The sequence below is a fragment of the Dasypus novemcinctus genome, chromosome 31 (genome assembly GCF_030445035.2).
Source record: "Dasypus novemcinctus isolate mDasNov1 chromosome 31, mDasNov1.1.hap2, whole genome shotgun sequence".
Taxonomy (NCBI): domain Eukaryota; kingdom Metazoa; phylum Chordata; class Mammalia; order Cingulata; family Dasypodidae; genus Dasypus; species Dasypus novemcinctus.
In genome coordinates, this window is record NC_080703.1 from 38160653 (window position 1) to 38176404 (window position 15752).

A 15752-nucleotide genomic window follows, 5' to 3' on the forward strand; every position below is an offset into this window, starting at 1 on the left:
CAATACTTGCTGTTTATACCACTTTATTCAAACCTGAGCACCTCAATAGAAAACTAATAAACACTGGTGAACTGTTTTCCTTGCTAATTCTGAATTACTGTAAATGTACAAATTCTGCTAGGAGTTCAACACTTAAATAGATTAAATCATCTCTGACACATGGTAGATTTCATATAATGAAAATAACTAAAAGAATTAGTGCAATATACTGAACTGATCAAAATAAAATGAATCTGGAAAACAAGGCTGCAAGATTGTTACTAACATATTTCCAATACTTATATTACAAATTACAGATACAGTTTATTATGGTTCTAGCCATTTAGGAACAACTGAAGCCTTTAAAAGGGAGAGAAGATTAGCTGTTTTAGTAACTGTACATTTTGCATACTTTTAAGCAACTCTTAAATATTACAGAAAAGTATTAAACATATATGGAGACTACAATGCAGTACCCTATTTACAGTACATTTGAAGATCAAATTTAAAATTAATCAAGTTTGAATGTACATAATTGTTAGTGCAATGACTCTATTGTGTCCAAAGGGAACAAGCCCCTTCCCTGTCCCCAAACAAAACCATCCTACGTAAATGACCAGCAGTGATTAAAGAGAAATCATTTTTGCTGAGGAGCTCACATGTTGAAGGAACACTATCCATTAAGATGCATTGATCAGTTTTCATATTCCTAAAACAAGATGGGGTTACATTTAACCTTTACCATCACTTAAAAAATAACAGGACTGGCTATGATTTAATACAGTATGCTATTAATGTTCATTTTTGTCCCCTAAAGATGTGGGACTGTCTTCTTGTGGCCTTTTTATTAAAATGTGGAATGTATGCTTTAAATATAGATATTAGGAGAAATTACTGTTTTCCTGAATACTGTAGCTAAGCATACATATCTTTAAGAACCTCCTTCTAAAAAAAGAATGTTTCTGAAAAACCCAAATTAAGTTCTAAATCTTTTTCATAGATCACTACTCTTCCAGTTTGGAGGAACTGGCTGATAAACCGTGGGTCCAGACAGCCACTTGTTTCTCCCTAGTCATGAGCAAGAATCCCCCTAACTTCCCAACAAACAAGTGTACACACAACAGCTCTCATTTTCCGCTTCTACTGCTGAAACATTAGTCAGAGGGATAACATGCATGTTATTAAAAATTAAGTTCAAAACACTTAAAATAATTCTGTATTAGAAACTTGACTCTATTGTAAGTCTCTTCTTTTTGGAAGTCACACTGGGCTTGTTAAATGCCCAATTCCACTGTAATTAATATTTAGGAAGCAGAAGCGTATTCCAGCTATTTCAAGCTGGAGGTTTAGTTACTACAACACTGACTCCTGGTTGGCTGTGTAGGTTCCGTAAGGTCTACTCCTCTTCCTCTGGCAGAATTGGCTCCTGGATTCTGTGGTTCATTCTTTGGCAACTTTTTAGCTGAGAGAAAATATAAAAAAATAACCATAATTATGTTAAAATTACTTTTATTGGCTTATTTTTAATCTTTCCAATTAAGTAGGCCCAAAGTATCACATAACCAATATGTTCATTCATTTAAAGTTGTTTATGGAGTAACGGAGTTTCTATTAAATGCCAAAACACTGGCCACTGTCCTTAGGGAGTTTAATTTTTGGATGTATTGGAGTTGGGGCAGATTGGGATCAATTATAGAAATACAAAACTGAATTTGATTAGAGCTATAATTATACTCACTTATTCATATTAGAGCCACTTAAGTCATAATACCAGAAAAGCTATACTTTGACAGTTATTGAAATTTTATTAGTCACAGAAAAATCTAAGTTAATAAAGTAAAAATTTTTGAAACAAGTCAGGATATAAACAAATACCACCACCACCACCACCGCCACCCCTTTCCCCACAGCAGAACTTGTCCTCTACTGGGCAACTTAATTACAACCCAGATTTATGACAGAGCACACATCCCATTTCTGTACTTGTTTCTTCAGCCTTCACCTTTCAAAGACTACCATTTTTTCCTTTAAAAAACTGCCAACTAAGAACTCTAATCTTATTTATCAGTATGTCTAATACAAGGAGACTAAATCCAGAAGGCCATCTCCAAAATTTATCTTCCAATTTTATTTAAGAGTCAGATGAGCTTGGCTTGGCAGATTCAGACAAAGCCCTTTGACCAGCTACTATGGCTTTGACTATGCTATGCTCTACACAACTAATAGCTGTTCCTGGAAGTATGCTTCTTATTGCTTTAAGTTATAGTTTGCTTTGATCCTAAATAAATAGCCTTGAATTGGTGGATTTGTTTTCTTGAGGAGTGGAGGGTGGTAATTAAATATCGCTAAGAGTACTGATTTTAAGGGTAGCTGGTAACTCTGGTCTCTATCACCTTTGGGAAGTACTTAACTACATAAAAACCTAGCCTTGCCACAATCTTGATTCAGATTATTCAGAAGTTGAATGTGGTCTGCTTCAAAATCTGAATGCCCAGCTGCATTTTCAATCTTTTTACCCTTTATTTGTTTTACATATTCCACAACACATCAATCACCTTTAGAATCTCTGGATGCTGGGCTAGGCAGTGGGTCTGGGATCCAGGAGCACTAAGGATTGGGAAGAAAACCCTCTCCTTGGGCCAGTTCTCTAGGGAATGGCTCTAGGGAAGATAGTGTAAATGGTATCATAATGGTAAATTTCCAGGGGAATGTATTGATAAGCAAAGCCCTGTAAGTGCTGTATACTGGTATCTGGGACAAAGAGGAAGCAAGTATTATAAACTGTGTTCTAACTAATATCAGAATTTAGGCTCTGGATTGAGTACAAAGCTAACATTTCTCACTTTGGCATACTTTTCCATGTGCTTTCTGTAATCAGACCTGAGAGATATTAGGAGGTTGAAGGAAGTAAACTGGTTTGCAGAGCATTTAACTTCTACTGGTTAATTTCTACTGTATTGGGATCAACTGAAACATACTTCAGGGATCTCAAAAGAGTAGTCTCCTGTCTCATGTTTTATTAAACAAGTGTTGTTTAACTGAAGCTGGCATTATGTGGTTCTGTATATAGATAATGAGTTTACCAATTTTACTCCTTGCATTGATTAGGATTGTGGAGAAGCTAAAAATCTTGGATCAAGTTAAGGAAGATGTGAAATTAAAGAAACCATTTAAGACTTTTCAAATAGATTTATCAAATGTAAAGCAGACCGTAATTTTATTAATTCTCCCCCATTTAAAAAGCATGCTCCCTTTGCTAATTTCTAACCGGAGAAAGGTTCTTCTTCGCGCATCTTGTTAAGTCTTAATCCCACCAGTAGGGTAGAAAGTCCAAGCTGATGTGAGGCGCCTACTTCTTGTCTTCTTATTTCCCATTATTACTTTTCAGATATGTTCTTGAGTGTAATCTATCCCATTTGTCAAGAGAGCATATCATTGCACAATCCTTCACAATTGTGCTATTATTTCCCTAGCTACCTGCAAGCCTAAGTTTCTCATGAGAGTATTTACAGCTTCCACTGGGTTTTCTTTAGCTTCAGATTCAGCTGCTAATTGGTTGATTTGTTTGACTTCAATATAAGAGTATTTCTTACTCAATGACAGGGATGCAGACACTCCAGTTAAGATGCATTCCTGCATAATAAAAGACATTATGGAGGGGGGGTGGGGGGGATATGTGGAACCTCTTATATTTTTTAATGTAACATTTTTTGTGATCTATGTATCTTCAAAAAAATACAATAATAAATAAATGCTCAAATTAAAAAAAAAGACGTTATGGAATGAGAAGAGTATTGGGCACATGAAAATCATGAAGGCTGTCTGAAATCCACTGTTCAAGAGCCACCAAAGCAGGTCTTTCAGGGAGATTCAGGACCTACACACCATTTGAGGGAAGATAGGGTCAGCAGAAATGGCATTATTCTTTTACAGGAAAAAGAATGCTCCCTTATTCCTACTCCAACTTGATATCCTATAATCAATGATGGTGGAACAGCAATTATCATCAATTGAAAATACCTTAAATTAGGGACCAGATGTAGCACAAGTGGTTGAGTGCCTGCTTCCCAAGTATGAGGTCTCGGGTTCAACCCCAGTACCTCCTAAGAAACAAACAAACAAGCTAACATATGAAAAACCCAACTCGGGGAGCCATTGTAGCTTGGTGGCTGAACAATGGCTTCCCGAATATGGGGTCCTGGTACTGAAAACAAACACACAAACAAAAACAGGTACCTAAAATCAAAGGTAAGAGCACAGTGTAGGATTCAAATAAACATTTGGATGGGGTAATAGAAAGCACAGATGTTGTTTGCCCTCCCTCTTTCTCCTTTTGCCTCAATGCTTTGAAACCTTCTCCATTATAATGTCTGCTTTCAAATAATTTGTTAATCTTTATAGTTATTTAACATGTACTCGTTTAAAAAAAAACATTGAAAAAGGAAAACAGTGCTCTGTTCAGGCCAAAGGAGAGATGAAAAAATACTTATCAATGAGAAAGAAATCTCATTATGCTTACACACTGCATTAAAATACATGGAATTTTATCTTCCTTTACAGAAAAAGCATAACAATAAAAGAACATTTGTTTGTTTCTCAGGTTTTAAACCTTTGGAAAGCCTCTTTGCTTGAACTATCAGGTCAAAGCCCAGGCTTTCCACCTACCCCAAAGAAATTTAACTAAATGAAAGTATTACAACCAAGTAATTAATAATCTCTCAAATTTAACAGATTTACTAACAAAGAATTGCCTGGTGAAAGGGACCTAGACAAGTAGTAAAAAAATCCCATTAATAAATAAGTAAATAAATACATCCAAGAATAATTTTTCAAAAAGGACAGTCAAACCACATATGCTTCAGTGTAGCTTGCTTACCTATTTTTATTACTTGAAAAAAAGTTAATCTCACCTATTGCCATGAATATTTCATTTACGTTCATTGATGTTTTAGCTGAAGTCTCCATGAATAATAAACTGTTGTCATCTGCATAAGACTGTGCTTCCTGTTTACAGAACAAAACGAAATATATTCCTTGAACATATGATACCTGATTTGTTAAAAAGACTTTATTATTACTTCATCTTGATTACCTATAATCAGCCAATGTGTAATAAGCACTTATTACTCCTTAAAAGTATCTTAAAGGTAAGAGCAGTATGTAGGGAAATTTTCATACTCTTATAATGGAGTATCTTCTTTTTGCCCCACTTATTACTCCTTAAAAGTATCTTAAAGGTAAGAGCAGTATGTAGGGAAGTTTTCATACTCTTATAATGGAGTATCTTCTTTTTGCCCCAGTCTGCCTTAATTTCTCCTTGCATTATTTTAGCCTGACTCATCTGCTCTTACATAGCTGTTTTAAAATGACGAGTTCCAGAGGGAGAGAAAATTATTCTAAACACTAAATTCTCTTTGGTTTCAATGGAAATTTTTACTTATACCCATTATTTGCAATGAAGACAAAGGAAAAACATATCTACTAGCTTCAACCACTACATAGCACCCTCATAATTAATTCTGAGTGACTGATGTGGCAACATTTTAATTCTGAATGTGTCATGGATCATTCTTTGAAAATCACAACACTACCCTACATCATTGCCTTTGATTCTCACAGCTATGGTAAAGAACAACCAATTACCTTTCCCCTTTGTCAAAGAGAAAACTAAGGTCCTTTGTTATATGGCAGAGCCACTTGTGACTGCAATTTAAATGCTCTATCTTCCATTCTACAATGGGAAGGCAATTGTCTTGGAAAGACCAATAGATACTTTATAGAGTGATTTATATATATGATTTTTGGCATGCAGAATCTATTTGCAGAATACCCTGTTACACACAACTATGTTCAACATTTCATCAACAGTATGGTATAAAATAAAAAATCATACTTGGGTTTAATTTTTAATTCAAATACTAGCTGTGCAGCTTGAAGCAATTTACTTATCTACACTTCACATGGGTGTCACCAGAACTAAATAAAAAGTGTTCATTTAGAAGACCGCAGATGAAGTGTTCAGCTTAGTAACTAATGGTGCAAGAAAACAGCCGTTCCCTTTCCTTCAGTGCAAGTACTCCATCCTCCTCCTACTCTCACCATCAAAATAAAATTATACCATCACTGATACTGCATTTGCCATGACTACACCTAAACTCCTCTGGTAGAAAATTTGAAGAGTGAGATAACAGGAGCTGCTCTAAAAGGACTAAGCTTCCTTTCTAAATTATTGTACTTTCTCTATTTTATAGGAGGAAACATTCTGAATTAGCTACATTAGGTAACATACAAACATAAACTGATACCCTTTAAGAAGAACCAGCTGGGTGTGAATATGTGTTGATACATATTATTGGTAGATTAATAGAAAAGGTTAGGAAGGACAATAAAGTATTTGTGGGAGTGGAGGAATTAAGGTGGGGGCATTCACTTTTTTACTTTATATATTTCTGCAATATTTGTGAACAAATACTTCTTTTGTAATTGATCAGGTCAACAAAACCTTTGAATCAATTTATACATTATATAATAATGTAAAAATATTAAAAAATACAGGTTTATTAGGGGAAATATTCCATTACACAAAATATATCACATTTGTAAAAAAAAAAAAAAAAAATCCTGCATTCTTTATGTGTGCTTGGTTTTTAAATTGTAACTAATTCAAGAGCTGATACCCGGAAGAAATATTTACAATGAACATGAAGCCTTCAAGTGAAAATAAAAGTCAACATACCTGGAAATCTACAGCTCTTTTATTTGCCAGGTCAGCCTTGTTTCCCGATAAAGCTATTACAATGTTAGGACTTGCTTGTCTCTGAAGTTCTTTAACCCAGTTTTTTGCTCTTGCAAAGGACTCCTGTTAAAAAAAAAAAGAAACGATCTGGCATGGGCCCCAAAATGGCTAGGGAGCATCTTTTTGAGACAAATTTTGAAAAGACTGTCCAATGTGGCTCTGTGGAAAAGAAATTCTTAGGACTACTGCATTGTTTAAGACACTTTATCTTATTTTTTAAATCAGCTTTTCTAACTCAAAAAAGCCTTGGCAGAAATCATTCAGCTATCAAAAATGAAGTGTTTTCAAAATCTTTTCTCCAATCTGAATTCTGAATACTAAAAATGGATATTCAAAGTTCCACTGTAGAAAGCATTATACTTACCTCATTTGTGATATCATATACAACTATGGCTGCTTGTGCTCCTCTGTAGTACATAGGTGCTAGGCTATGGTATCGTTCTTGACCAGCTGTATCCCATATTTCAAACTTTACTGTTGTGTCATCAAGACACACAGTTTGGGTTAGAAAAGCAGCTGAAAGAAGAAAATGTCTGCAATAAGTTTATCATTTTCCCCCTCAAGTTTTAATAATATAGAAAACAACGAGAAGACTTAATAAACTGCATACCCAGTTAATTGTGGCTTTAACTTCTTGCAAGATCTGTGCTTCAAAACTAAGAGCAAATATCACATACAAGACCTTCATAATGAAACTACAGACTGAAAAAGATTCTTCCACCTTTTAAATAAGGTTGTTATAATATTAAACTTAAACCCACGTTTAAAAACTCTGTAATTTGAGAAATGTGCATACATTGAAACTCTTGAAAAACTGGGGTGTAGGGGAGAAAAATCAGCATACTGGTAACTACCATCTACACTGCTAACATAATACTGTGCTCCATTCTCCTGGTTTTTATGGGAATACTCTGCGGGGTGAGTACCAATATATTATCACTAAATTATATTTGGTTGTACGCTTCATTCAAAACATTGTCATTTTAATTTTGAAATAATTACCTTAACCTAAACTTAATATAGTAAATATAGATTTTCTTTCATTCCTCACCACAAGGGTTTTTGGATTTGTACTTTTTCATCTGTGCTTTTCTCTAATGTTTAATTTTTTAATGGTAGGAACTTATTATTTAACAATATTTTCATTTTTAAAATTAAAAGGTTGCAGCCAAATTGTGCAAATAATTATTGTTTCACTTATTTTTAAAAATATGCTTCATAAGAACAGTATGAGGTAAAATGCCTATTATAATTCCTTTGGCTCTAGGAATAACTCAGGAAATACAATGCATTGGGTACTTGTGAAAAATGAAAAAAGACATCAATTTTAAAAAGATAGGTTATCATCAAGCGAACTGATCTTTAAAGCATTAACTGTTAAGAGTAAGTTTTTAAACATAGTTAGCTGCACTAACAAAGGTTCCCGAGGTAAAAGACCTACACACAGCCGAGATACGGTGCAGTGCCCTTTCCTCCATCAATTTGGTGTTCAGCCCGGCTGCCATCCTGTCATCCTCCATGAAGTGGTATGTTCCTAAAGTTTACTTTCAGCTCAGTGTCATATTCAACCTTTCTTCCAAACTGGCGTGGACTTAATATTTCCTAAAACTCTGTCATATCATTGAAGAGAAGTATAATCCATTTCTCTAAATTAAAGTTTATCTAGTGATGTCAATCCTTCATAAGGGATTTACTTGTTAAATAATATCAAATGTGCTGAATAAGCCATGTCTAATTAGAGATTACATTTCTTTTATATTAGATATAACATCTATTTTTCATACCTTTTTTTTAAGGAGGTACCAGGGATTGAACCCAGGACCTTGTACATGCAAAGCAGGTGTCAACCACTGAGCCACGCTTGCTGTGCATCATATCTGTTGTTTCATAATTTTTTTTAACATGCCAACTTGCTGCTGGCTTTAGTACCAGCAGTTAAAATCTTCTGTATTTTCAAAATATTGTAATTGGAAATATATATCTTTATTTTGGAACTAGATTCTTAAGAATAGTTCTGTGAATTCTCACAAGTGGTTTAGTCATATTTTAAATACATTTTAATTCAGTTCAAATTTTTTACAATACAAAATTAAGAGAAATAATTTTGTAAAATCATGTATTTATGGTAAAGTATATCCAGAAAGCACTGTCACTTTTTCACTGTCATGAAAGGTTCTTATAGAATCAAAAAACATTTTAAACACTAAGATTAAATCTCTAAACTGTACTCCTTTTTCAATAAGAAGGAAAAGAGGAAAGGAATGCCATTTAGTTGTAAAGGATCACAGAATAGAAACCTTTCTCAAGGACTGAGGGAAATTTGCAAAAAAAAAGAAATTGGATTAAAATTTGAATTCAGATTAGATTTGCTTTCTCTTTTAAATATATGATGCCCATGAAGTACAATGGTAGTAAATTTCCACTTCCATAAATCAACACTAGGCTCAGGGAAATAACTTAAAAGAAATGTAACTTGATTCCCAAACCAGCTGAAGATATCACAAAAGGTCAGCAATCTTTACTTTTATAAACAAAAAATGCCAATAAATTCCAACAAATACATTAAAGGAACTGCCTATGAACAAGTAGGGATTCTTGCAGAAACACAAAGCTGTTACTCCAATTGCTGAAGAAAGATCATGTGTTATGTAAATAAATTACAAAAGGGCATTTGATTCAATATCCATTTCTCATAAGAGAGGATTCTTCCTTAAAATTTAACAAGGGCCCTGTCCTTAAACTGAAGTAACCCTCATGATTAATAGCAAAACTCTCAGGCATTCCCTCTAAATAGAGGAACAAATAAGAAATGTCCACTATTATCAGTAGTATTAATGATATCAGATATGATTTCAGATATCTTTATAATAATAAAGTACTGGAGATAGACAATAAATATTTAGAAAGAGGCAAGACTGAGGTAAAAATCTAAAGGCTTCAGCTAAAATAAAACAGATGAGTTCTTTGAAATAGCTAGAAAAGACTTAAGTCACAGCCTTACAATACAACAGTACGAGGGATTCTAATCTGAACAAAGAACAGAATCAGTTCACTTCCCATTTCCCCTTAGAGACCCTCCTTCACTCCACCCTACGTAGTAGCTCCTACCTGTGCTCTGACAGGTCTCTGTGTAATACTTAATAGAGCATATTTCATACGTTACCACATTTAAATATATTTTTCTCCTAGACTGTGAGTTCCTTGAGAAATGACTACACTAGCTATTCTTTTCTATATCCAGTATCTAATATAAATCCCAGTTCATATGGTAGGTGTTCTAAAATGTTTGCTAGAAGAATCAACGTGTGGAACCATTTCCGGGCTATTTTGGATAACACTTGAATAGAGAGACAATTCCGAAATGTGATAAATACATATTTCAAAAGGCCTCTACTCAAGATACTATATAACAAACACAATTTCAAACAAAATACTATCAAAACATTTTTTTTTTTAAAAGGAAGTACTGGACATTTTGAACCCAGGACCTCATACATGGGAAGCAAGCACTTCATCACTGAGCTACATCTGCTCTCCCATGAGAGTTATTTTTGTTATCAAAATCTTTTTGAGTTGATAGCTTGCTAACACTGTACTTTGTACTTGTTCCTGTGATAGGATAAATAGCATACTTTTGGGGAGGAAAAAAAAAAACAGCATTAAAGGCCTGGGGAACAAGCTTTATAACATATCAAAAACATTATAAAATATTTCTGGTTGTATATTGTTTCTAAAAATAAAAACCATATCAAAACAAAATTGTTGCAATGTCACAAGGACAGAACTATTACTGGCATAGTGACCTAGTATTATTATAATTAACCTTTGATGTACATGATATAAATGCCATGTCCTTCGCAACTCGCCAAAGCTCTCAAGTTTTCAAATATTACTGAACTATTTAAACTTCCCCATAAATTCAGTGAAATGTAACTGATATTTAAGTGACATCTTCAAACCCTTAATACTTCTAAAATTTAGTAGTCATTTATAAAGTTTAAAAAATAAATTCTGCCACTCAAAATATAACTACATCAATACTGTAGCAATATTAACCAACCACAAACTTACCTGAATCTGCAAAACCACTTTAATTTATCCAAAACGTCTATTTTCTGGCTAAGAACCATCACTCTCTTAGCCCTCTTCATTGTCTCTTCACTTCCATCACCAGCACTAGCAGTTGGCTTTCTTTTCGGGCCCACATTTCACAAAGAAACAGCTTTTATCACTTCGAGAGTTACTGCGTACGCGACGACAAGCAGAGAAAAACAAAGCTGCGTTGAGATGCAGGTGCTGGCCTGTCTGATAGGCTCACTCTTTGAGTTACATGATCTGCTCCCATTGGCTAGTCTGGCAGCAAGCAAGCAACATTCCAGCCTCGAAAAACTACAATTGCTATATCACAGACCTTGGGGTCACTTGAGAGTAGCTGAAGCTGTTAATGTTAAATCTGCAAATACCTATCATGCCTGAGACCTTAGTAAATAATAAGCGAGGAGCAGACAATGCAATACACGGGACAAGGGAAAGACTATCCAAATCAACTGCATTAAGAAATACCCTCCTACAACTAAAATGAGTCTATATGGAATTAAACAGAAGGGAGAAAAATAGAAAAACAAGGAATCAACATCACCAAAACCAATTTTATTTAACACATTCGATAAGGAAGAACTATTTTATTAGCACTGACCAAAAATCCTATATAAGACTATCAGGTTTGATTACATGAAAATTTGAGATTTCAGGTTTGCAAAATATATATCACATGCCCAAAACCCAGGGGCGAATATGTTGAGAAAAATTTTTACTGTGAATTACGAGATCAATATTTTTAATATGTAGAAAGCTGGTATCAATCTTACCCATAACTAAAAAGACTCAATAACAAATGTATAATTTACAAAAGGAGTTACTATAGAGAATAATAGTCAATATTACTAGTAATCAGCAAAATCACTTTCATAGCAAAAATAGTGTGTTTTTCCATAGTCTAACTTAGCAAAATGAAAAGAGGGAGGGAGTGGCAAAAACTCCTGCACTGCTGGTAGTACTGTACAACTCTTTTGGAAAGAATTTTGCAATGTGTAGCAAAGCCATGAAAATGGTGATACTTAACCTATAAGGCTCATGGAATCTCCAAAAGGTGATAGGAGGAAGACGGTGAAGGAGGAAGAGCCCTCCAATTAATTCCAACTTAATTTGTAATTAAATTAAAAGTGGTTATAAAATGACCTATATAATTGGCAAAGAAAAAAAAGTACACATACACATATACATATACACACGCAAATAAAGTTCCTGGTAGGGCCAGGGTATATCTATGTAAAAACGTACAAATAAAAAATAGGGAGTGGAGGTGGTTCAAGCCATTTGGTGCCTCCCTTCCACACTGGAGGTCCTGGGTTTGGTTCCCCGTGCCTCCTAAAAAGAAGATGAGCACACAGTGAACACAGAAACAGACAGCTAGTGCAAACAACAAAGGCAGGAGGGAAGAAATAAATAAAATATCTTAAAAAAAAGATAAGGTATTATTAATAGCTGTGTCCCACAGTAGGATCATAACTGAATGTTCCCTCTTCTGTAAAACTTTAAGAAGTTGTGGATTTGGGGTCGTATTAAAGTGAAAGTTAGAGATGTAGCGACTAGAGAGTTAATGGACATACTCAAGATTTCAAAAGTAGACCAGGGACTTGTATTTATAAAATTCAAGTTAGAAATTGTTTGCAAATGATACATAGGGGGTCGCAATTTTAGAACCAAAGAATTCAATGGCTCTGGATCAACAATCACCAAGATGAATAGGCAATCAGGAAGAAGGATGGCAGGATTTGGACCAAGCAGTATCAAGAGCAGTGATATAATAGATTTTCTCAGACAAATGAGCACTTCAGATACAGAGAAGAATACATGGATGGCCTAGATGAAACAAGAGAAATAAAATCTGAGGTCATTCTCATCTCTCGTTAATACTTTATATGTGTGATGTATAAGGGAAAATACCTAGTGGATTATGGGAGGAAAGAATATCATGTATTCATAGGGAACAGTTACATTCCAATTAATGCGAGGAGGAAGAAAAAGGGAAAAGCATACATACTGTGACAGAACCCAAACAGAAAATACTCCAGAAGCCTGGAACTAGGTCAAAAATTACAATATATTGGGAAACGGACTTTGGCCCAGTGGTTAGGGCGTCTGTCTACCACATGGGAGGCCCGCGGTTCAAGCCCCGGGCCTCCTTGACCCGCGGAAAGCTGGCCCATGCGCAGTGCTGATGCGCGCAAGGAGTGCCGTGCCACACAGGGGTGTCCCCCGCGTAGGGGAACCCAACGCGCAAGGAGTGCACCCATAAGGAGAGCCGCCCAGCGCGAAGGAGGGAGCAGCCTGCCGAGGAATGGCGCCGCCCACACTTCCTGTGCCACTGACGACAACAGAAGCAGACAAAGAAACAAGACGCAGCAAAAAGACACAGAAAACAGACAACCGGGGGAGGGGAGGGGAAAAAAAAAAAATTACAATATATGTGAAATATATAATGTATAAGGATGGGAATCTTTCCAAAGTAAGTCCATTTTAAAAGATTATCTTTAAGATTATCTTTGATGTGGGAGGAGTGTGTGTGGGGGTGTGGGGTATATGGGAACCTCTTATATTTTTTAATGTAACATTTTTTGTGATCTATGTATCTTAAAAAAAAGACAATTAAAAAATGGTAAAAAAAAAAAAAGATTGTAAATACTAGTTATATAGAACCCATTCTTAAAAATCCACAATCAACATTTAAAGGTAACTGTTGCCAAATAAACTACAATCTTGGAAAACACTGATACTTAGAAGAGCTTGTGTGATGTCGAGAAAATAAGGAGGCAAAGAATTAGAATTAATCAGTATCCCTCCTAACATTGTCTAGGGGAAAGGTACTATTTTTGAGATTGTTTAAAAAAATTAGAACCCAATTGTAAGGGAAGTCAATATTTTTTTACTCTCACAGCTTGACAGTCCCCTTGAAGGACACCCAACTCTCCTAAAGCAATCACTAGGAGGATGTAAGTAGTCACATGTGACCAGCTGAACATTACACAAGGTACTGCTGGTAGTATTTTAGAATCAGTCTCTTAGGAGTTTGAGTTGGGTTAGTATTAAGGTAGTGCCCTAAATATCTCCCTAGAATGAAATGATAAAACCACATATTTGAATCTGCAAGGCTAAGAGCCTACTATTACCCCACCAAGGAGCACAGCCAGAAAAAGCCAAAGAGCTGACTTTCTAGCCAACTTAGGTATTGGATGGGATCAAGTAAGAGAAGTAGGAAGTCTCTGTTCACCAGAACGGATTTATGTAACACCGAAGAACCAAATACCGAATTGGGAAGGAGAATGAAAGCACACATTACAGAGAGGAAGAGTGAAGAAATGGGACAAAAGGGAGAGGTCATTAAAGTTATTAACTATAATAGTATCTGACAAAGGTTCCCAAGCAAACAGTAAAAGGTTAATGAAATTAACTTAGTATATATGTGTATCTACGGACAATAGCAAGTAGTTCTTTCTAAAACACCTATAACGTATGAAGACAGTGCCCAGGCTATTTGCAGAGTTCCTGCCCCCCTCCTCCTTAGTGATACCCTTTCTCCTTCAGTTTCAAGCACCCAGAAAGCACCTCATGCTTCTGAGACCTCAAGGGAATCTTCTCCCAGATTTTAAAACAGTATCTGCCTGGAAAGTAATTCCTTCATAGTTAGCAATAAACCTATCTACTCGGTTTGAAAGTTGTAATTGAGAACTTTGAAATACAGGGATGGAAAGAGGAGTTAAAGAAAGGAGATGAGACAGGGAAGACTAAGCCTCAGTGTAACAATTACAGGAAACCTGTAATCTAAGAACATAATTATCTACACCAACAACTCCCAAAGAAATTGGTATATCTTTAAGGGAGAAAAGAGTGATGAAAAGACTGGAATCTTTTTAATCCACAGTCATTAGATAAAATTCCTCTTGGTTTAGTAAACATATCTAGAAAATGACCTTACAGAAATAAATACAGAAGAAAAAAAATCCAAGAGATCCACTATTAGATGACCTCCTAAAACAGCAAACAAAATGCAAACATATTAATTATCCAGCAATATTGAAATATAAGAAAATGGGATATCAGTTATTAAAATATGAAAACAGAAATTGAGGAAAATTACCATTACTACATGAAATGGAACACAATAGTATAACTATTATAACTGAAACTATGTAAAAAATCATGAAGTTATAAAAAGAAAAAGGAAACACAAAAGACTCCAAAAATATGAAGATACCTGGCCTCACTCATAATAAGAGAAAAATGCAGAGATCAGTGTAGTTTCACCTCCAAGAATGGCAAAGATCTAAAAGTATGATAACCCTGAGTTGGTAAAAGTGGGGTAACAGGCACTGTGTACTGGTGGCTGGAGGCAATTTGGAAAACTGACAGAATTACAAATGTTTATATAACCTTTGGCATAGCAATCCTAATCCAGGAATTTTTACTACAGATATACTTGGATACAGGGGAAGTAATTATGCATTAAGTTATTCATTGCAGCACTATAATAGGCAAAGATATAAGACAACGTACACATCTAAAACGAGAGGACTGATTAAATAAATTAACATGACCCATGCAAGAGAATACTATTAAAGTCAAGAAAATGGAGGAGGCTCTTCATAAAATGTTATGACTAGAGCTTAGGGCAGACTGTATCTCCCAAGATAGCTGCACTGAGATTTCTCATACTACATCATTCTTACATGACACTCCCAACACTTCCCATCAAGAGGTGAGGTCTATGTCCCCTTCCCTTGAATCCCTGCAGGCCTGGGACTAGAAAAGAACTGATGTTATCTATGTGGATTTGGGGTCTGGGTCATAAAGGCCACCCAGCTCCCACCTGGCATGCGCAGGCCCCTTATTCAAACGCAGCCACATGCAGGTGTTCAGG

At 35.3% G+C, this 15752-nt stretch overlaps 1 protein-coding gene across 1 annotated transcript in view; it reads right to left on the reverse strand.

The window, feature by feature from the left end:
- Positions 1-6: 6 nt before the first annotated feature.
- The window catches only part of RAB5A (RAB5A, member RAS oncogene family), a 33851-nt gene continuing 18105 nt past the window's right edge, over positions 7-15752 (reverse strand). Inside the window, exons 3-6 of the mRNA XM_004476554.5 lie at positions 7140-7291; positions 6716-6838; positions 4890-4983; positions 7-1441 (exon numbers count right to left, since the gene is read on the reverse strand). Of these exons, the coding sequence (XP_004476611.1) occupies positions 1326-1441; positions 4890-4983; positions 6716-6838; positions 7140-7291 (485 nt within the window). The 3' untranslated portion in view covers positions 7-1325. The remainder of the gene's footprint in view (positions 1442-4889; positions 4984-6715; positions 6839-7139; positions 7292-15752) is intronic.